The sequence below is a fragment of the Oenanthe melanoleuca genome, chromosome 7, assembly GCF_029582105.1.
Source record: "Oenanthe melanoleuca isolate GR-GAL-2019-014 chromosome 7, OMel1.0, whole genome shotgun sequence".
NCBI classification, from domain to species: Eukaryota; Metazoa; Chordata; class Aves; order Passeriformes; family Muscicapidae; genus Oenanthe; species Oenanthe melanoleuca.
In genome coordinates, this window is record NC_079341.1 from 31,537,925 (window position 1) to 31,559,626 (window position 21,702).

Genomic DNA, 21,702 nt, shown 5'->3' on the forward strand with positions numbered 1-21,702 from the left:
TCTCCTCATTCTGCCTGTGTGGATTTGTCACCACTCCTTGAAGAACAGAATTATATAATATGGATCCTTGGTAAAGGGCTTTTTATCTCATTCCCTCAAACTGGTGAGGAAATGGTGCTGTGAACAGAGAGAGAAAGAATTGCAGAGAGTGTTGCCTTTGCACACAGTCGTTGTTCTGGCTGAACAATTTTAACTGTTGGTATGAAATCTTCATTTGAGTAAACTCAGCTAAATGTCAAGCTGCAGCCATTCTCCCTGTAACTGTGCCTTTGAAAGCATTGTTATTAATATTACTGGTATTATTTTACATGACTTTTGTCATGTGAACAGCTCATTTCTCCTTGAACAGTTCATTTCTCCAACTCCAGAAGGAAAACATCTTCATTTAACTTAAAAGAAATCCTTCTTGCTAAACATGGAGAAACAAAGAATAATTTGAGGCACACATAGGGCAAATGTGTGGTGCCCTGAACACCAAATCCCAATGTGATAGCAGACATGGATCAATGGTTTTATCCATACTTATGTTCCTTGGGATAAAACCTCTCCTCACAGGGCTGCAGTGGGTGCACACAACTTGGAAATGTTTCCCATTGCTTAAGGTCTGGAAAGTAAGGGATAAGAAGAATATCTGCTGGCAAGAAAACCAGCTAAAAAAGCAAATTTATCTATAATGGAAGGGTTCTATAGGCATGATGCTGCCCATTGCCACATGCCACACACTGAGACAATCACTCCCAATTTGTCAGGAGCTGCATTTTCTATATTCCTCTGGCAGGGCTTCATTTGTCACCCCTGCTAATCAACACAGGACGTTCCCAGGGCAGGGTGGCCGTGCCAGGCGTGTCCTGGGGGACAGCTGGGGACAGAGTGGGTATGGCAGGGCTGGAGCTGCTGCCACATAAGGCTCCGACTCTGCCTGCTCCTTCCTTGGGCAGCAGAAGCTCTCCTGTGACGCTGCCCGGGGGTGGGACGGCTGGAATGGGGCTGGACAGGAGCTGGGAGCACATCCCAGGAGCTCAGCAGCATCGCTCACACAGCCCAGGACAGCCCAGGTGAGTGCTGGGAGCAGATTCCCTGAGAGGGATCCCCCTGCTCTGATAAACCCAAACCCCGCTGCAGACAGAGCACAGCTTTGGCTCCCTTTGTTTGCTGGCTTCACCGGGAGGGCTGGAAGGGTTTTGTGGCGAGTTTAAAGCAGGTTACACTCCAGAGAGGGGATGGATCAAGTAACAGCAGCATGAAGTGTCGTGTTTCAAAACTCCACAAACTTCTCAGGGAGCCACAGTTGTGTTTGGATTATCACTGGAGGGAACATGCCCGAGTGAGCATTGCTACCTTACAACTTTCTGCCAGCCTAATTCAGAAAAAAATCATTTCCTTCCTTCTCTTTATTTATTTTTAAAGTTAACTGGTCACAATTTAAACAGCAAAAAACCCCCACAGAATGAAATAAACGGGGCAAATTCCGACAGACAAAAGGGTAATGAAAGAAATGAGATAAATTCCTTGAACTGCACCCAACATGGAAATGAATCTCAGCTGCTCATTAGGGACTGCTGAGCAGGGGATGTTTGCAAATTAAATAATGGGAAGTAGAGGGAGACACAGAAAAAAGGGTTGATTATCTAAATCTTCTCTTATAAACTGCAAAATATTTTTTCGAGATTGAAGGTAGTAAAAATGTATTACTGCAAACAGCAAAGCCTCCTTATGCACTTAAAATAAAAAGCAAGGAGTCAGGCATAGCAAAGGAAAGGGTAAACACAGAATACCATTATGTTTTCAGAGGGGGTTAGCAGTGAGTAATTCTCATCCAAGGAGTGTCCAGAGTTTCCTTCCTTACTATCTCTGGAAAAATTCCCACTTGGATTCCCTAAGTTAATTCAGATATTGGTGGGTTCTTGAGTGCTGCTCATCTGGGTCAAGGAGGGGTTGTCAGTCAGAGGCTGATAAAGTTTTTAAAACTTTCCCATCTATTTGTTACTAGTGTTGTACCAGCTTGTTTTTCATTAATACTCTTTAAAATGCTCAATTTTGCTGTTTTTTCTCTTGAAAGTATCCTTGCTGTCTGAGAAGGTGGGGAGCAGGGACTGTACCAAAGCCAGCCTGCCTTGGAGGCAGAATGGGTGGAAAATCAACCTTGGGATCTGCTCCAGAGGTCAGCAGTGGTCTTTGGGACTGCCCCAAGGAAAGAATTAGGCATTGCTAATTGATTATGAGTTCTCAGCCACTGCCAATGGCTCTGGTAGCAGCACATGCTGGAGAGGGTGAATTGTCACCAAGCTTCACCATGGCCCTTCCTGCAGGAACCTTTGGGTTGTGAGGAGATTTGGCCCATGGGTTGCAAAAACAAAACATGGCACGACTTGGGTGTCACCTTTGTCACAGACAGGGAAGGAAGATTGGCAAAGCCACGTAGCTGATGTTGTCATTGGAAAGGGGGCAGGAGAGGGAGCTGGGCAGCTGCTCAGCATGACTGCTGTCCCTAGAAACAGTCCCTAGAAATAGTTCTCTATGCAGCAGAAAGAGAATTAAGATGATGGCCAGGCAATGTGGAAATACCAGGAAGAAATTGTTCCAAGCCCATCTTTGTGCTGGTGTACAGGGGAGAAGGAGATGGCACCACTGTGTGTGACATTCTCATAAACAAGTGAGGAAGATGTGGCCTTGATGAGACAGGGTGGGTGGAAAACTGGATACACAGTTAGAAAATTTGTCAGAAGCTCACTGCCAGAAAGGGAGGTGATGGCAAACAGGGCCCTGAGCCTGTGGCTTTTGTTTCTGTTTATGGTTTGAAGGAGGGATGAGACTGTGATTTGATGTGCAGCTGGGAGGGACTTCAGCACAACAGAGGCCAGATTTATAATTCAAAGGGACAAGAGAAGCAGTCTGCAGAAAAGGCCATGGTTTGAATTCCAGTGGTCATGCTGGTGAGTGCAGGGTCTCACTGGAGCCAGGGAAGCCATCCCAGCCGTGCTGGGAGCCAGGAAAACCAGCAGTGAGGAGGGGTGTGTGCTGCACTTCAGCATGGATGGGGTTTGGCTGGAGACAGTCCAAAGGGAGCTGTAAGAATAACAAGAGGTGGCTGGGATGTAACCTCTGCAGGAAAGCCAGAGAGGATGGCAAGAGGCACTGAGGAAATGCAGTGTGTCCTTAAACATGGGGCCGAGAGGAGGGAGAGGCTTCCCCTCTCTCCTTGCCAATTAGGACAAGATGAGATGAGCTCAACTGCAGTGTAAGAGAGGACAAAGACATCTTTGTGCACTTTTTAAGGTACAGCCTGACACTTCCCTGGTAACACACTTTGCCTTCCCCACTCCTGGTTCCCTGCAAGCTTGGTTTAGTGTAACACCTATTCCAGTAACTCACGTGGCTTTGGTGAATGAGCTACTTCACCTGTGGGAATTGTACCATCATCTTCAGAAGAACTAGAAAAATCAAGTGCATTTATAAGGTTCTTATTGTTTTCACCCCACCATCAGCATTCCCTTTAAGAACATCAAAAGATTTAAAAAGCAGATAGAGACATCTGCCAGCATCTCTGGAGATGAGTGTTGCACTTTCTTCTAATCCAGACCCAGCCTCTGGAGCCTCTCCATGCCTCCACAAAAGAGAGGAATTTTTTGTATTTAAGAACCATCTAAAGACTCTTTCACTGTGTTTAAACAGAGTTCTGTGTCAGCACAGTTAAAAAATGCTGGCACTTGCCCTGCACAGATTAAAGATGATAAATTACCCTTTGCTACTTGGATCCATTTACAGGGTTGTGCAACACTCGGAGGCAGCGCCAGGGCCGGGGACGTGGAGCAAAGTCTGGGTGCAGCCTGGACTCCCCAGCACTTTCTGTCCCTTCTGCAGCCCTGAGAGAAGAGTTGCAGGGAGCAGCCTGTCCCCTGTGCACCCTCCTGGCAGCATGGCACCAGCCATGAGGAACCTGCTGGCGGAGCTGGACAGGTACACGCAGGCATTCCGCGTCTTCCTGGAGAGGTCGACCGAGCACCGGAGCATGCAGCAGTTCGTGGAGAAGCAGCTGCCAGAGGTGATAGCAAGGTAACTCTGAGTGACCACACTGGGGACAGCTGGGCTCAGGGAGCTGCTGGGAGGGGCAGGTTGGTGATTCCTGCCCTGTCTGTCGGCCTCTGACAGGGCTGGGCTGGAGATTCCATCTGCACACAGGGCTGGATGCTGGGGCTGCCTATGGAGGAGGAGATAAGGCTGCATTGTCTCCTTGCACACAAGCACAGCTGGCCCTGAACCAGCTCTGAAATGCTCTAACAGATGCTACACACTAGCATCAAACCTGATGGGAAGCAGCTTTTTACAAGTAAGCTTTTCAGGCAATACCTAGGGTTTCTCTAGGATGGCTGGATGGTGCTCCTGCCCCTTGCTGGACTCCTCACTCTGCAGGCTGGCTTGGGAGCAGGCAGCCAGCACCAAATCCTGGCTCTGGGAGGATCTTCCCAGGGCTCAGGGTTTCATGGCTCCACCAAAGCCTCACTCAGGGATTTTAGGAGTGTTAGGAGCAACACTCTCCCCTCTCCTTTCTCCCTCCTCATTTTGCATAATGCGAAACTTCCACAAATAATTTTAAAGCTGCTGGTCCAGACTCAGAGGGCTCTCTGTTCCTCTGAGCACAGACACAGAGAAGTGTGAACTTGCTTCTGCTTGTATTCCCTCACAATATAAGCAAAATGGCATCTCTACAAATTGCCAGAATAATTGGAAATCATGAATATCCAAAGAGAAGAGTTCTGAATCTGATCCCTCCTGCCCGCTTCAGGGTGTGCCTGTGTACACACACATTACATTTGGGTTTTGCCCTGCAAGTTTTAGTCATAATGGGATCTCCAGTCTCACATCATGCATGGAGTCCTTTCTACTGGGCAGCTCTCCTAAAATGTATAACTAATGTTTTTCAGTATTGGAAATGGGAAGTCTACAATCAATGTTCTAGGCGTTGGGAGTGGAGCAGGTATGTATGGACTTCAATACTGATTTTTTTTTTCCTTTTTTTTTTTTTTTTTAAAGAATAAAGGACTAAAAATTTCAAAAGGAGCAGAATGGGAAATACGTCTTTCCTTGATAAGTCAGCTCCAGGGGACAGGTGTTGTTAGTTGGTGTGTGACCACATCATCTGAAAACAGCTTGTGCCTCCCCACTCTTATTCCTCTGTCCTCCACAAAATAACTCCCTTCTACACCACCAGTTCTCAAAGGCAGAGAGAAGCTTGAACTGCTCCATAGGGCATTTTCCCCAAAAAACCATAAAAAAACCAAACAAAAAAAACAAAACCAAAATAAAACATAAAAAAACCCAAACCCACCCCAACCCCAAACAAACTTATATCCTAGATTCCTCAGAATATTGCATTTTTTACCTGCATTGCAACTATTCTCTCCTGTAACTTTATTGAGGTGATTACTCTATATAACACTGCTTTGTAAGACCCATGGCTGAGCTCTGCTTTGCCTGTATTTTCTGACTGACACCAGAGTACAAGCTCCGCCTGGAGCTACTGTGCCCCCAAAACACTGGAGCTGAGCATAAGCTGCAGAAGAAATCTAGAAGAAATCACAAATAATAACTCTTTTATCTGATGTTCACTGAATGGTAATACAATAACAGTAAAGACCAAGTGGTTTCTTTTCATTAAATTCTTGCTTAAGTGCCCCCATAATTAAAACCTATGTTTCCTTCTCTGCCCATTAAGCCACCACACTTAAATTTTATATGAACAGTTAATCTGGTTTAAATGCTGTACTCATACCATCACCAAAGACTAACCTCAGCTTGTCAGTCTCTCCTCCATACAGTAATTGTATGTAAATGGTGGGCATTGGTTATAAAACAGAGTGTCACAGAGCAGGAACATTGCTTTCCAAAAAAAAGGAGAAAGAAATAAAGAGCAATGTCTTTAAAAGGAACACTTTACTTAGTGTGGTACTACACTGCCTGGCCAGAGACAGTCCAGCTTGCCATCAATCAATAATGGACAGGCAAAAGTCACCTTGTGATGTGAAGATCCCCAAATCACCCAACCCCATCTGCTCACTGGTTTGTTCTGAGCACGGGTGGTTGTGAGGCCAGGAGGGAGCTGATTCCCAAATCCCTCCAGGGGATTCTGGCTGGTGAGGGAGGGCAGTGATGGAAAGGGTTTCCTCTCTGCTTTTCCACCTGGGGAGAGAGGAACCCATCAACTGCACCATCCATCCCATCCCATCCCATCCCATCCCATCCCATCCCATCCCATCCCATCCCATCCCATCCCATCCCATCCCAATCCCATCCCATCCCATCCCATCCCATCCCATCCCATCCCATCCCATTCCCATCCCATCCCATCCCCATCCCATCCCATCCCATTCCCATCCCATCCCATTCCCATCCCATCCCATCCCATCCCAATCCCATCCCATCCCATCCCATCCCATCCCATCCCATCCCATCCCATCCCATCCCATCCCATCCCATCCCATCCCATCCCATCCCATCCCATCCCATCCCATTGATCCCATCCCATCCCCATGCCTGCCTTCTCTGCAGCCTCTGCCTTATTAAATTCAAGCTCCAGCACGCTGCACTCTGCACCTTTAGAAGCCATAAAAGTCATCAGTGCTGCTATAAAGTAGCAACTGGGCCATAAACTATCCCGTTACGTAAAATGTTTAATTAGAAACTTAATGGTGAACATAGTGGTAGCCTTTAAAAGGTAATTGTGTTGGAGAGTTTAAATAATTCGGATAGCCTAATTGCCAAATTGTTGATAATGCAAGCTGCCACCAATCTGACTGTAAAATGCCTCAGGACACTTGTTTGCATATAAAAGAGAAAAGTGAAGTCAGTTAAGGCTGTGGATTAAATTATGAATCAAAGGGGAGGGTTTTTTGGTTAAAAACAGTACAAGGGTGATTTGGCCACACAAGACTGGAAGGGAATGTATTAACCTATCTGCATATGGAAATACAAAATTATTATTTTTTTTAATCAGGACCTGCACAACCTTTTCAAAGGATTAAATCATTTAATGGAAAGTTGGCAAAGCAACCAAAATCCAACTACTGCTAGTAGTTCATTACAAATTCTGTGTTCCCAAATTTTACCATGGCAGACTACAGAATGCAGGGCTTGCAGCAATAGCAAAGCTGCAGCTATTTCTGCTCCCTAAGAAATTCAATTTCTCTCCCTCAAACAACATGCTTCCAGAGATGCCTTGAGAATGTTGGTGCTGCTGGATGCTTTAAGAAAGACACATAAGTCTGAAAAAATGCATCTCTTCCTCACTTTGCATATTACATCCTCTGGGCACAAATGAGCAATTTTTGTGTTTTCCTTTTGTTCCTCAACCATTCTGCAGATGGAGCTAATGCTGCAGTGGTGGGAGTCCAGGGGCTCTGAAAATGCTAAGGGGGACAGAGGCTGTGCAGGTCCTCCTTCCACTGCCCCCCAGCAAGGGCCTGTCCGGCCATCAGGGTGGTTTTTCATTCCATAACTTTGCTGGGTGGCCTTCCATTCAGTACAAAACTTTGTTCACTTGTAGGGAATTTCATAACATGGACTTTTGTGCAAGCACAAGTAAAAGTTCCAGGACAAAGCTCAATATTTACATGTAACATGACCCCTGGATCTGTTATGTACTGTAGTAACCCTCTGTTTCACTCTTTCTTACCTTAATTTATTCTGCTATTATTTTTTCCACCTAAATCTATCCAAGCACAATAAGCAGAGGCTGGAGAAAGTTGAGCAAGCCAGCAGGATATTGTTCCTGGACCCATGCCTCAGTCAGAAATATCATCCCCTGAGTTTCCTTCATTGCAGATGGGGTGAGATGGCTGAGAATGATGGACCTATTTTTAAATTTGGAAATCTTGGATCTACCAGTACACCTATCAATAAAATAATTACAGCTGGCCTGAGCAGTGTTTAGAGAGAACTTTTCCTCAACAAAAGCATGAAGTGCAGTCATCTCTGGGGTGTTCTGTAAACAGAGGTTAGCTAAACACAAATGGTATGTGCTCTATTCATCATTCTTTTGGCAAAAGTCACAGCACACTAAAGACAAACAGATATGAATATTGTCTCTGATTCCAGTGTAAACACATTTTCCCTTTCCCTCCCCCACATGACCTTGTAGGCAGTGAGGTGCCTGGCTAAAAATGCTCCTATTGACTCCTAAGAAATCCTGCCAAGTTTGGAACCATCAGAACTGGCACTGTGAGAGTTGTGTGGGATCTCCCCCTCCAGGTTAGACCATGCCCAGAAAAAAAAGGTGAAGAATGACTGTGCCTGGTTTCCCCTTGGTGCTGGTGGTGCCATTTCTCCTTGGGAGAGGAGAAATGAAGAGAGCTGGGACTGATATTTACATTTCTCTCAAATCCTAGAGCTCAATCTTCAGCTGAGAGTACAAAGATGCTGCTTGGACCTGTGAGATGCATCTGCACATACATGGCAGAAATCAATCTGCCCAGCTGGGGATGTGATGGTGGGGGAGATTTCCTTTGCCTGAGCTTTGTTTTCATTCTCTGCTTTGTGTCTCCTGCCTCTTTAGGAGAGATGGACTTGCAGATCCTCTCAAAAATACGAGCCAGATATCCCGGGGTCACCATCAACAATGAAGTGATAGAGCCAAGTGCTAGCCAAATCTCCAAGTACAAAGGTATTTTTACATTAAATAAATTATATTTACATTAATTTAGGTGCATTAAAATGTGTTGAAAAGTGAATGACCCTATGCTCAAATGGCTTCTTGTCAGAACTGTGGCTTAAAAGCTAAAAAATTCAAAATTTCTTGCTTTTATGCAATAATTGCTTCTCAACAATATTCATTCTCATTAAAATCTTAGTCTCTCACACTGCAAAGAGCTCTGCATGGCAAATGCTTGGCTAGACAGACTTTAAAAGCAAAACAACTGGGAACTGATGGGTGATTTTATGGGAATGGGGTGAAATCCCTGCGTTTCAGGAAGTTTTTCTACTTCAACTTGTGTTGAATCAGGATCCTTCCTCAGCATCAAAGGAAAAATTTTAGTGTCTCATGGTAATTCTCTCACATCTTAAAAATCGTTTCCAACAAATATCTAAACCTCACAGTGGGGCACTAAATTAGTTACCAGGATTTGAATTAGAAAACATGGAGAGGAAAGCAGGAGTGATAGGAAAGATTTTGCTGTGTGCTCTGGGGCTCAGAGCTCCTTTCCTTCCCCCAGCCCAAAGGTCTGAGCAGCATTCATGAGGGAAAACTAAACATTTTCCGAGGAGGATTGAGTGTTAAAGAGGGTACTTTGATCAAATTGTCTTACAAAGTGAGCATCAAGTAGCAAGGCACAGTTTGATTATTCCTGGATTAGCCAGGATCCACCTGGCAGGTGATGGAGGTGGAGGTGACACCAGCCCTGAGCAGAGCACACCTGGCCCAGAGCTGAATGGATGAACCTGGTCCAGCTCTGGCTGGAAATGCTCCAAACCATAGTAAACACCAGGCTGTAACACCACACTGTTAATCTCCAATCTTGCTCTTGCTTAAGTCCTTTAAAATGAAGCATTCCCAGTGAGAATCAGCTTGTGGAAGTCAAAGGAAAAAAAAGCAACAATCCCCTTCTCCCTACAGTGAGGTGGCTCAGAATCACTGGAAACACCAAAGGCTCCCAGGAAAAACTTAATTTTTTATATCTTTCTCAATTTAACACAGCCCTGATCTTTTAAAAGATGCCTTGCACAAAATCCCCAGAGCTTTTACATTGCTGCAGGCTGAAATGGTGAAGGGTGGGCAACACAGCAACTTCTCTGTTTATAAGAGAGTTTGTGCACTTAAACAAACAATTTCTGTCCTGTCTGGGCTACACTGGACTGGATTTGCTCTGAACCTTCCCAGTGGTCCCACAGCTACCACCAATTAACTGGCAGTCCTATCCTACTGCAGTGAGTTTCTTTCCAGAAGAAAGTTAAAGAAAATATAAAATGTTGTCCTTATTTTAAGTTTTATGCTAAACTAGGAATGAAATATTCATCTGAATTTCTTTCTTTAAACTCTCTTATTTGGTAATTAATCATGTCCCCAGTAGCTACCATTAATTAGGTTTCTGAGGCCTAAGGTTTTCTGTAGAGAATTAGAAACATTATCCTCACCTCTGAGAATTCAGTAGTTATGTTTTCTGCCTCACCAAATGCTTTCTCCATGGGAAGGGGAAGCCAAGCTCACGAGAGAAACTCCCTGCTGGGATGCTCAGTGATGACAAACTCAGGTTTCTCTTAGGCTGTAGCATGTGAGGGAGGCTTTTCCCAAATCCTCATGGACAGGCTGTGGCTCTGTCATTCCTGGAATGGAATGGAATCCCTCGGTGGCCATGGTTGGAGTTTTGGTGGCCCCACAGCTGAGCTGCATCACCAGTGCACCGCTGCAGGCAGCCCAGTTTTGATGGCACACAACCAGCTTCTGACTGGGGAAAGAATCTGGGGTGAACCCAGGGGGAAAGGTAGGAGAGCTTTTCATACTGGCTTCAGATGAATATTTAGGCAGAAATTTACCATAATCCCATAATGAATTTGCACTTCCTAGAATCTGGACTTCAAAGGCCCAGCCTGGAAAGCAATTCAGTTTTCTTCCCAGCTCCTCCTGACAGACAGAGCCACAATTAACCTGAACCAGATTGCCCCAGATTATTGGTGAGGGGAGAGGAGCTGCTCCTGAGTTTAGGACAGCAAATTAAATCTGAGCTGCCAGTGCTGGGGCCACTGGCTGATAAATGGAAGCTCTCAGAGTGACAGTGGCAGCATCTGAAAGGGGTGCCCCATCTCCAGCCTCAGGAGAGGAGATAAGCACTGATGGAGCATTTCTCATCTGCCCAAGGAGAAATGCTGTGGTTACTGTGCAGGGCACTGGTCCTGGCAAGCCGTGCTGCTCTCAGCATGTGCTCTATAGCCAAGGCTCAGCCTGCCTCTGGGCCATGTAAGTTTGAAATGGATGCTGCCTCCAGGGAAGCACAGGAGCTGCACCAGGGCCCGGAGCAATCCCGAGCACAGGCAGTGGGATGAGCTCCATATGCCAGCAGATGGACATCAGTGTTCCAGCACCACCCACGTTATGAAATTATCTCTCAGTTTTGCTCCCATAAAAACAAAGGAAATGCAGCAATGAGCCAGGCCCTCAGTGTAAGTTATTTTTTGAATCTACTTCTCCAAATTTCTGTTTTCCTCAGTTGCTGTGTGCATTGTGTTGAGGTCTGAAGACATGCCATGTGTCACTCCTTAAAGCTCTTTGCTTTAAAACCCTGTCATCCATTTTGCCTGAAGCAGTTGGTCAGAACTGTGGGCTTCTAAAAAACTGTTTTAACACAGAAGCAGCTGAATGCCAAGAGATGGGTCCTTGTTTTTGGAGCAAAGCTCCTTCTCTCTCCTACCACCCCAGTTACACACATTTAGAAGAAGATATTCACTTTCTCTGTCCTTCTCAACCTTTTAACTCTTCTCAAGAAACCCTTGCTTTGATCCATCCTTGAGCACCTGTTTTTATTTGGGGAAAATCCTGCACCATGGCCTGACTCCTGCTCAGCCATGTGGGTTTTGTGTGGCACATGAGTGGCCATCAGTCCTCCTGTTCACCATGAAATGTGCTGCTTGTGCTCTCATAACAATTCATCCCAGTCAACATCCTTTAATTCAGCTTGAGCCAATCATGGGGAAAAAATTACTTTTTATTTTTATCTCAGGTAAGCACCAGAGGAGCCCAAATGAGGGAGCAAAGGGAGAAGCATCAGAGTCTCTTAAGATTTTGACCTATAAAGCCCTCTACAGCCTTCCCCTCACATATGGGCTCAGGTTTTAGATATTCCACTCTTGTGTTGAACTGGCACCAAAACTCTCTACCTAAATATGGCTTTTGGATGTATTAAAGCTCTAAGCAGAAATCAGCCTCATATTTGCAATTGAGATAACTCAGTCCTGCCTTCTCCTCTACTTTAGAGCATGTGGCTCAGGCATCAAACCTCGAGAACATAAAGTTTACCTGGCACAAGGAGACAGCTAATGAATATGAAAGTCGAATGAATGCAGAAAAGAAGACTAAAAAATGGGACTTCATTCACATGATCCAGGTAAGAGTCTCTGCAAAGTAAATGTTGTCAGACTCAGCTGTTGAAAGTATGCATGAAGTATGTGACCTCATTATCCACTTGTAGGGGAAGAAAGGTGAGTTTACTTCCCAGTAATTTGAAGTGCTTTTGCATAAATGAACTGCAAAAATGAAAAGCAGCTTTGAGCGCAGTAGTCCTATTAACCAGGCTGTGGGTGGCAGTCAACTAAGAATGCATTTTAGCTAGTGTCTTCAAAAGCTCATTGTCCTCTCCATGAAATTGCCTTTGTATTTCCAAGTTCACTGAAGGAAGGCAAACCTCTTTATCTCAGGTTGCTGAATGAACATGAGTCAGTGCTGGCAGTGCCAGAGAGCAGGCACAGCCCCGTGCTGCAGTGTGAGCCCACTGCCCACCCCTTCCCAAGGTGCCTCATTGTCCCTGCCTTGCTGTCAGGATTGCCCCCTCTTGGCTCCTTTAACAATAGCCCCAGCATGGCCCTGTGCATCTCTAAGCACCTCTGCTCTTTCCAGATGCTGTATTATGTGAAGGATATCCCAGCGACCCTCCGGTATTTCCACAGCCTCCTGGAATCGCAGGGGAAGCTCCTCATCATCCTGGTGTCAGGTGAGAGCTGCTCCACCAGCCCTGCTCAGTCAGGAAAGGGCTGTGGGGACCCTTGGGGTTCCTGAGTGCAGCACAGGCCATCCCCTGAAACCTGCACACTGTCTGTGCTCTCATGCTTGTAAGAAAAAGGATTTATGAGCCCAAACCCCCAATGCCATGGGCACAAAACACCTTTCTGTGCCCTTCCCCGTCCCACAGCCTGTGCAGTGATGGATGCAGCAGGGGCCCTGCAGCAGGAGAGGCTCCATCCTGCAGCTCCCACCCACAGGAGCCCTGCTGGAAAAGGCTCTCCAGGCTGGGCACTGCCTTTCTCTCTCCCAGACACTTGTGGCATTAAGCAAACGGCTCTGGCAGGGCTCGGGGGTGCCATGCAGCAGGTGTTGGAGCACATATGGTTCATTTTCTTTTCCAACTGCCCATTTCCTTAATGTCATCATTCTGGGGACAAAACAGCGTTCTCAGGCTGTTTCAGATCTCAGAAATGCTCTGTGGTCAATCCAGCAGGAAAATGTTGGAGCAGAGTGAATGACAACTTTTTAATACTGTGGGCAAGGTATGCCAGAGACAGTGTGATGGTAGAGTCTAATTCAACTCTAGAATGCCTTTAATTTACCTCAAAAGCTATGGAAATTTCAGCTGTGTAAACAGCCACATCTAACAACTCTGAAAGGTATGTTAAGCATTATTTGTTCAGAGGTTTAAGCTTAATTTCTCATCATCTGCAAACGTGATGAAGTTCCTTTTAATTTTGTTTATGAAGGATCCACTATGAAGTGACACTTCTGACCTGAATTTATTCAGCTACTTTTCATCCCCAAATGTTTTTGGTCTGAAGTGTTTTCAAAGCAGTTTACAACAAGAAATCTGTATTTTAAATGATTTTTAAATAACCTGTTCATATTCTTTGGCTGAACAAGAATAGATCATAATATCAAACTATTGCTGATTACCTGCACACAGTTAATTAAAACTCTTTTCCAGTTGCTTAACCTGTCCCTTTGGATATTCATAAAATGTGAATACAGGAAATAATGTGTGCCTATTCAAAATTAAAATGATTAAAGTTCTGAGTTCATGAAAAGTATTTGAAGTCCTCTCTGGGCCAGATGACTCTGTATTTTCTGATGGAACAGAAATTGCTGGGGGCAACAAAAAAATGGGAGAGAGGAGCAGGACTCGGAATAGCAGAGAGGAAAGGAAGGGGACAACCTTAAGGAATGCAAGTGAATAGAGAGGGAAGGAAGCAGTGCCATGAAAATGAGCGCTGAAGCAAAAGGAGTGACTGAAAGAGGATCAGAACAGAGCTCATTTCACAAAAGGTAATGTCATCTCATGCAAACACGGCACGGTGTGTTAATGAAAGGCCAGCCTGGAGCAGGGCTGGTGGCAGGACAGGGCTGGGGTCACTCGGGGAGGCTGCTGGCCCCCCTGCCCCGGGAGCAGGATGGAAGGACAGGGATGGGGATGATCCCCCTGCCCCGGGAGCAGGATGGAAGGACAGGGATGGGGATGATCCTCCTGCCCGGGAGCAGGATGGAAGGACAGGGATGGGGATGATCCCCCTGCCCGGGAGCAGGATGTGCAGGGATGGGGATGATACTCCTGGGACTGAACCCCCTGCCCCGGGAGCAGGATGGCAGGGATGGGGATGATCCCCCTGCCCCGGGAGCAGGATGTGCAGGGATGGGGATGATCCCCCTGCCCCGGGAGCAGGATGGAAGAACAGGGATGGGGATGATCCCCCCTGCCCCGGGAGCAGGGTGTGCAAGGATGGGGATGATCCCCCTGCCCGGGAGCAGGGTGTGCAGGGATGGGGATGATCCCCCTGCCCCGGGAGCAGGATGTGCAGGGATGGGGATGATCCCCCTGCCCCGGGAGCAGGATGGAAGAACAGGGATGGGGATGATCCCCCTGCCCCGGGAGCAGGATGGAAGAACAGGGATGGGGATGATCCCCCTGCCCCGGGAGCAGGATGGAAGAACAGGGATGGGGATGATCCCCCTGCCCCGGGAGCAGGATGGAAGGACAGGGATGGGGATGATCCCCCTGCCCGGGAGCAGGGTGTGCAGGGATGGGGATGATCCCCCCGCCCCGGGAGCAGGATGGAAGGACAGGGCTGGGGATGATCCTCCTGCCCCGGGAGCAGGATGGAAGAACAGGGATGGGGATGATCCCCCTGCCCGGGAGCAGGATGGAAGAACAGGGATGGGGATGATCCCCCCGCCCCGGGAGCAGGATGGAAGAACAGGGATGGGGATGATCCCCCTGCCCGGGAGCAGGATGTGCAGGGATGGGGATGATCCCCCTGCCCGGGAGCAAGATGTGCAGGGATGGGGATGATCCCCCTGCCCCGGGAGCAGGACGGAAGAACAGGGATGGGGATGATCCCCCTGCCCGGGAGCAGGATGTGCAGGGATGGGGATGATCCCCCCGCCCCGGGAGCAGGATGTGCAGGGATGGGGATGATCCTTCTGCCCCGGGAGCAGGATGTGCAGGGATGGGGATGATCCCCCTGCCCCGGGAGCAGGATGGAAGGACAGGGATGGGGATGATCCCCCTGCCCGGGAGCAGGATGTGCAGGGATGGGGATGATCCCCCCGCCCCGGGAGCAGGATGTGCAGGGATGGGGATGATCCTTCTGCCCCGGGAGCAGGATGGAAGGACAGGGATGGGGATGATCCCCCCGCCCCGGGAGCAGGATGTGCAGGGATGGGGATGATCCCCCTGCCCGGGAGCAGGATGTGCAGGGATGGGGATGATCCCCCTGCCCCGGGAGCAGGATGGAAGGACAGGGCTGGGGATGATCCCCCTGCCCGGGAGCAGGATGTGCAGGGATGGGGATGATCCTCCCGCCCCGGGAGCAGGATGGAAGAACAGGGATGGGAATGATCCCCCTGCCCGGGAGCAGGATGTGCAGGGATGGGGATGATCCTCCCGCCCCGGGAGCAGGGTGTGCAGGGATGGGGATGCGCTGCCACCACCTCGCAAACAAAAGCAGAGCCATATGCTGAGCCTTCCGAGAGCCATTATCCTAATGCTGCGTTCAGGTAGGGGATAATTGTCTGCTCAGAGATGGCACTGAGTCACACAACACTGACACCAGCACATTTCCTGCAATTAGCGCTCTGCATTCAATTTCCACCAGGTGAACGAAAATATTGTAGCCTCTCTCCTAAACACCAAACTGTTTATTTGACTATAAGTAACTCTTTGGAGACAAAGCAACTGCAAAACCACGAGTAACTGGTTTTAGTAGCTAGAGAAAATGATTGTTGTAACTTTCAAGAGATGCTCATTAGGCTCAAAGTTATATTTGTCCTGTTCAGTCTAAGTAATCCTTCAAAAAATGATTTACAGTAGAAATAGCGAATCAAAGATCCAGGCTGGGGGAAAATAAAGATGTGAAGATATATTTGGGGACTTTTGAACTTACCCAGCTGGTTTGCTTTACAAAATGTCTCTGGAGAAGAGGCACACAAGTGTGAGCTGCTGTGGGCTCAGCTGGAGGCTCAAGGAGGGTGCTGGAGCTCCGGGGTCGGTGCCCACCCTCTCCTGCAGCCCCCAAAGCTGAGAACAGGAGCAGGGAGGCAGCACCGTGCCCCGGGACAGCTCTGGAAAAATCCCACTTTCAATGCTGCTAAAAAACCCAGACAATCAAAACTGCTTTCAAATAGCGTTTTTCCTAACTCTGAGTGTTTTTCTGGTGGTTTATCTCTTAGGAAAGAGCGGCTGGGAAACGCTGTGGAGGAAGCATGCATCCTCCTTCCCTTTGGAGGGTTTTTGCTCTTTTATTTCCTCTGGTGATTTGCCAAGGATGCTGGATTCAGCTGGGATGAAGTACCAGGTCTACGAGCTCCCATCCCAGCTGGACATAACGAGCTGCTTCATTGAAGGGGACAGAGATGGGGAGCTCTTGCTGGATTTCCTGACAGAAACAATTGACTTTACTAAAAATGCCCCTCCTGAGCTAAAACGTCAGGTAATGGAAGAGCTAAGAAAGCCTGGGTGCAGTGAAAGCAGAGATGGGAAGGTGTTTTTCAACAGCAGCCTGGGTGTAATAGTGATTGAGCCATGAGTTAACCATGATCTTGATCCAAAGCAGAGATAGAAAATGTTAACAGCTGAAATGCATTTTTTATCTTTTATAAATGGCTTAATTTACTTCAGCACTGATAATAATTTTTGGAGCTTGTTAAGAAATCAGTATTAACATCTGTTGTTTTAAGCGAGCTTTAATACTTGATTAATTCTACACTAATCTATGAATGTGCAACTCAGTAGGCAGTAAATTGTGCTTTATCATACAGATGTTGTGTAATCAGCTATAACTCAGACCATCCACTCAGGCACTGCAGAAACCCAACCATTTCCTAAGGAATAACCCAGAACTACACATGGTTCCACCATCTTCATTCAACAACTCTCTACAGCTCAAATAAACAAATTGCAATTTCTTGGTGCAGCTGGCAGGAGTGCAGGCTCAGAATGACCAACCATTGGGTGGGTCTTTGATGGGAATTCTTGAGCTTGTGGCTTCAGGATCTCACAATGCAGCTACTGTGAAAGTGGCCTGCATGGTCAGTGGCTGCCTGCTCCTGCCTCTGCAGCCATCTCCATTTCATGGCACTGCCTCCCCTTTCTGTGTTTTTACTTTGTGACCTGCAGAGCTGTTTGTGTGCCAGGTCCATAGTGGCAATACAAGAGGGGAGAAAGGGAAGATGGTTAAGGGTTGGTAACGACTGTCCTGGAGAGGGGGATTCCAGTGGTGAGTCCTGATGCAGAGTCTTTGTTAGGAATCAGCTTTTGCAGTCACACAAAACTTTTGATTTTAAATTTTTAATTAACCACATAATGCTTCTGGTCCCAGCTTTCCCCTGGCCTGGGAGTTTTGTAACAATAAAAATTTAAAAATAAACTCTGATACTAAAATGACTGTTCCGGTAGCATTATTTTTTTTTTTTTCATTTTCAATGGCATTGTGTCAGATAAATCTGTTCACTCTACAGGGTCTTCAGCAAGAAGGGGTTTCACCTCCTCAGCCTCTTCTCCATATGAAGCTGTTGTGGTTGATGCATTTGTTTTGCTAAATGATTTTATAGTTTTCAGAACTGTTTTCTCTCTACAAGGCACAATACATAGTGGGATACAATAGAGTCGCTTGAATGGATTTAACAGCCTGAATACTCAATTTATCCCCTGAGACAGGTGTGATTTCTGCCATTGAAATAATTTGATTCAGTGTTGAAATGGTTTACTTTAGGTAATACTTTAGCTGCAAGGATTTGTGTTTTATTTTTGCACACACATTTCTGATGCAATATAGATTATTAATGATTTGAAGTGATTTCAAGAGATCATATTGGGTGTAATAGCTGTTCATATTTATTTTAGGGCAAGTTATTTGTAACATAAACTTCTCCTGGTGCTCAAATATTAATTCTGGTGGATTCTAGAGCTCCTGCATTAGAAGACCTCAGTATATCTGTGAGCTGCTGTGGTCTCACACCAGAGCAGGAAAGAAAGAAAATCTGTCATTAGAACAGATTGCTGCACACATTTCTAATGGGAAACAAATTAAAGTTACATTTATTTTCGTGGCTCTTTTGGGCTGTCAGTGACCTTTTCTAAATGGTGCTTGCAAAGCAGGTGACTGCTGAATATTGCCACATCAACCCTGTCAGGGGTGAGATGTCTTAGGGAGCCACAGAAATGCCAGAACAAAACAAAAAAAACACTAATACAGCAACAAAACCCAGCAATGAGATGCCCTTGAAGATCCTGCTGTTTTATTGTCTATCAGACTTAAAAAAAAAAAAAAAGAAACAACAAAATGAGAAAAAGGGGTTTTAGCAGTTTTGGAGGAGACTTGTTCTGAAAATGTGAGAGAGCTGGAAAGACAAGAAGGAGCAGAGCTGATCTGGAGAGAAGAGAGGAGAATTTGACCATGCACTCACACACAAACACACAAATATTCTGTGTGAATGCACAGAGAGCTTCTTCCCCTGTTTTGCTTCTGAGGAGAATTTCATTAAAAACTGGGGGGGGGGGGGGGAAATACAGTAAACTCCATTCTGTATCTTACAACAGCTTGTGTTAAGGGGCTGGGAGAAAACTGAATTGTCAGAGCACCCTTAAGGGATAAATTAGTTTTAATTTTAAATTTGTAACACACTCAGAAATTTTCAAGAAACAAGTACTCTAAGTATTATTTAGAAGGAAATGAATGTGGGGGAGCACAATTTTATGCTCATTTTAACATAAAAACTGAAGGTCATTTTGTAAACCTCTCAAACAATTTCCTAATAGAGTGGAGAACCACATTTTCATGTGATAATGATCCTTAATTGTACAGTGAGACACTGCTTTCCACAGCAGGGGTGGGAAGTACAGTTTGTCCGTGGACTGGGATTTGCACAGCAGTCTGTGCCAGGGCCTCAAAACCCTTAGGAACTTCTTAATCTCTAATCTAAACCTGCCCTCTGTCAGTTTGATGCCATTCCCTTTATGCTCTCACTAAAAATCTTGTAAAAAGGTCAAACCCCAATCCCAAATTTTCCTGGCTTGCACCCCTAAAAAATGATTTGTAGGCTTTCCACACAGGTTGATTGAGAGCAATGGTATTAAACCAGCACAATACTGATTGGATCATGTTGGGCTTCAGGATACCTGTATTAAAATACCAGAAATGATCCTGAAAGCTCTTCATGCATGGGTGCCCCTTTCTGGTTAAATATATGGTTTACATATGAAATGTGACCCTGGGTAAATGCAATCCTCAATATTGCATCTCTGTGTTTGTCTCAAAGATGGCTCTGAGCAGTGCTTGTTTTTAAATTGGGAGACATTCCTTTTTCTTTTCATTTCATGAGCACATAAACCTGGAATACACAGATTCTAATGCAGGTACAGCAGAAAAAAGCTGGAAGGAGGGAAGTAGGGAGGAGGAGGAGGAAGGGAGTCTTTTGAAACAACAGGCAAACACCTGGGCCTGTGTCCCTCTGATAAGTAAGTGTGAGCTTGTGGCTCTGATGCTGTGTCAGGTGATTGTTTCCCAAAGGAATTCCCGAGGGAGGTTTGCCTGATGTCCATGAGAGAGGCACAGCTTGGCAGTGATGCCTCAAAGGCTGGGGGACCACAAAGGGGGAGGAAAAGGCTGCCCCCCTCAAAGAGCCCAGGCTTCCTGCACACATCCCTCCACATCAAACACATCTGCCCAGGCAGCTTCAGGGCTGTGGCTTTAAATCATACATGGAAAAATATTCTCACTGCTCCGTTAATTACCACAGCAAATTGAACAAATGCACTCACAGCTCGGCTGCTGTCACCATTCCTGCACTGGGGTAATTCATGCTTGCAGCCCATGATAGCATTTTTAATGTCATTACACAGTAGGGCAAAGTCTTCATTTTTAATAAAAATACAAATGCTAAAATGAAACGGATTAATATCTAATTTTACATCTTCATTTACATGATGTGCAAAATTATCTTAACTATTTGTTATGGATGGAGTGGCTTTCCACCAATTTAGGCTTTTTTTTTTCATACTGGAGAATGTTAACAGAAATTGTAGCATAAATCATTGCCTTGTAGAGTACCAGAAGGTGCATATAAAAACCCATATCTTTACTGCACATATTTCCCATTAACCATAATCTATTAGTAATTGAAGTTCATTACAAATTCTTGTAGACTTTATTGCTATCATGCTGCATGACATAGTGAACCTGGCTTGCATAACAAGAAGTCCTTGCTGGGAAATATCCTATTAACAATGACAGTGCATTTGTCATTGTGATAATAAATCCAAAGCTGCCTGTAGATTATAAATTATTGCAGCGCCATTTCCACTGTTGCAGTTTAAAAGTTTTGTCAGCACTTCCATTTTGCCCCTGCTTTACAGGCAGTTATAACTTGACCATAAAAATCTGCAGCAAGCTGAATCCCATCTTACAAGGTCTCACTCTCAGAGAGTCTTTCTTTCCCCAGTGAGATTCATATTTCATCCATATGAAAACCTTTGAGCCAGAAGCTGTGTTTGTGACAGATTTTTAGGTTCTGCATTTGCACAGATTTTAATTGGAAAGCCCAGGCCATTTGACAAGTAATTTGTCCATGATATTTCTAAAGATTGTGGTAAAATTAAAAAATTCAGCAAGACAAAAAGAAGGGAGATGGGATGAGCTGAGCATTTTCTGGTTTAGCACCTGAAAGAGCTTCTGTCCTTATCTCCAGGTGCCAGAGACTTTGGGGAGCCACTGGGCAAACCCTGCTTCTCTTCAAAGCAGAAACTGGAGAGAAATGATTCTCCCCATAGGGCTCACAAAGGTGTTTTGAGGATTAATTACTAACACAGAAATTCAGGCATGCACTCAAGTCATCCTTCATCATGTCTGTGCAATTCTTTCAGCTCTATATGGGTTTTAAGTGTTATTAAAAGAAAATTGCTATAGAGTTGAACTTTAAGTGTTAATTATGACTCAAGAAATAAATGACATCAGGTCAAATCTTTCACAATTTAACTCCCTAATTGACTTCAGCTCTGTGCACCAAGGGATATCTCTCTAGCTGAATGCATCTGTCTATCACATTTCTCAAGTGCCTATAGCAATGCATCCAATTAGCTGGACGTAACCATTATGCCTCAACAGCTCCCAAATAGTGCAGGATGAAGCCTTCATCTCCCTGAAATAATCAGGAAAACTTTACCTCTCACCAGGCCAGGTTTTCACATCATCCTGCAACACATGCTCTGTTTTTAAGTACTATTTCCACGTGTGGATAACAGATTCTGAAGTAAAGATGATAATTTTCTTTTCACATCAATAATGTCCTTCATCTCACAATGCCCCAAATTTCTTTAAAATCTTGGTATGCAGAATCACTTTGCTGCACCTCAGTGGTAAGTGGTCTCCTGGGTGCAATTCAGCAGCTGTTGGATTGTCCATGGCACCATTTCCCAGAGACTGATGGCAGGATGAGGAGGAGGAAGCTGGCAGTCAAATGCTGGG

The 21,702-nt window shown here is 45.8% G+C and overlaps 1 protein-coding gene across 1 annotated transcript; it reads left to right on the forward strand.

Annotated features, from left to right (window-relative positions):
- The first annotated feature begins 936 nt into the window (after window positions 1–936).
- On the forward strand, window positions 937–17,624 carry LOC130255399 (histamine N-methyltransferase A-like). The gene is made up of 7 exons (XM_056496028.1): window positions 937–1,055; window positions 3,766–4,053; window positions 4,923–4,975; window positions 8,549–8,656; window positions 11,959–12,089; window positions 12,599–12,692; window positions 16,412–17,624. Exons 1-7 carry the CDS (start codon window positions 982–984, stop codon window positions 16,765–16,767), a joined length of 1,104 nt encoding a protein of 367 aa, XP_056352003.1. The 5' UTR covers window positions 937–981; the 3' UTR covers window positions 16,768–17,624.
- Window positions 17,625–21,702: the final 4,078 nt, after the last annotated feature.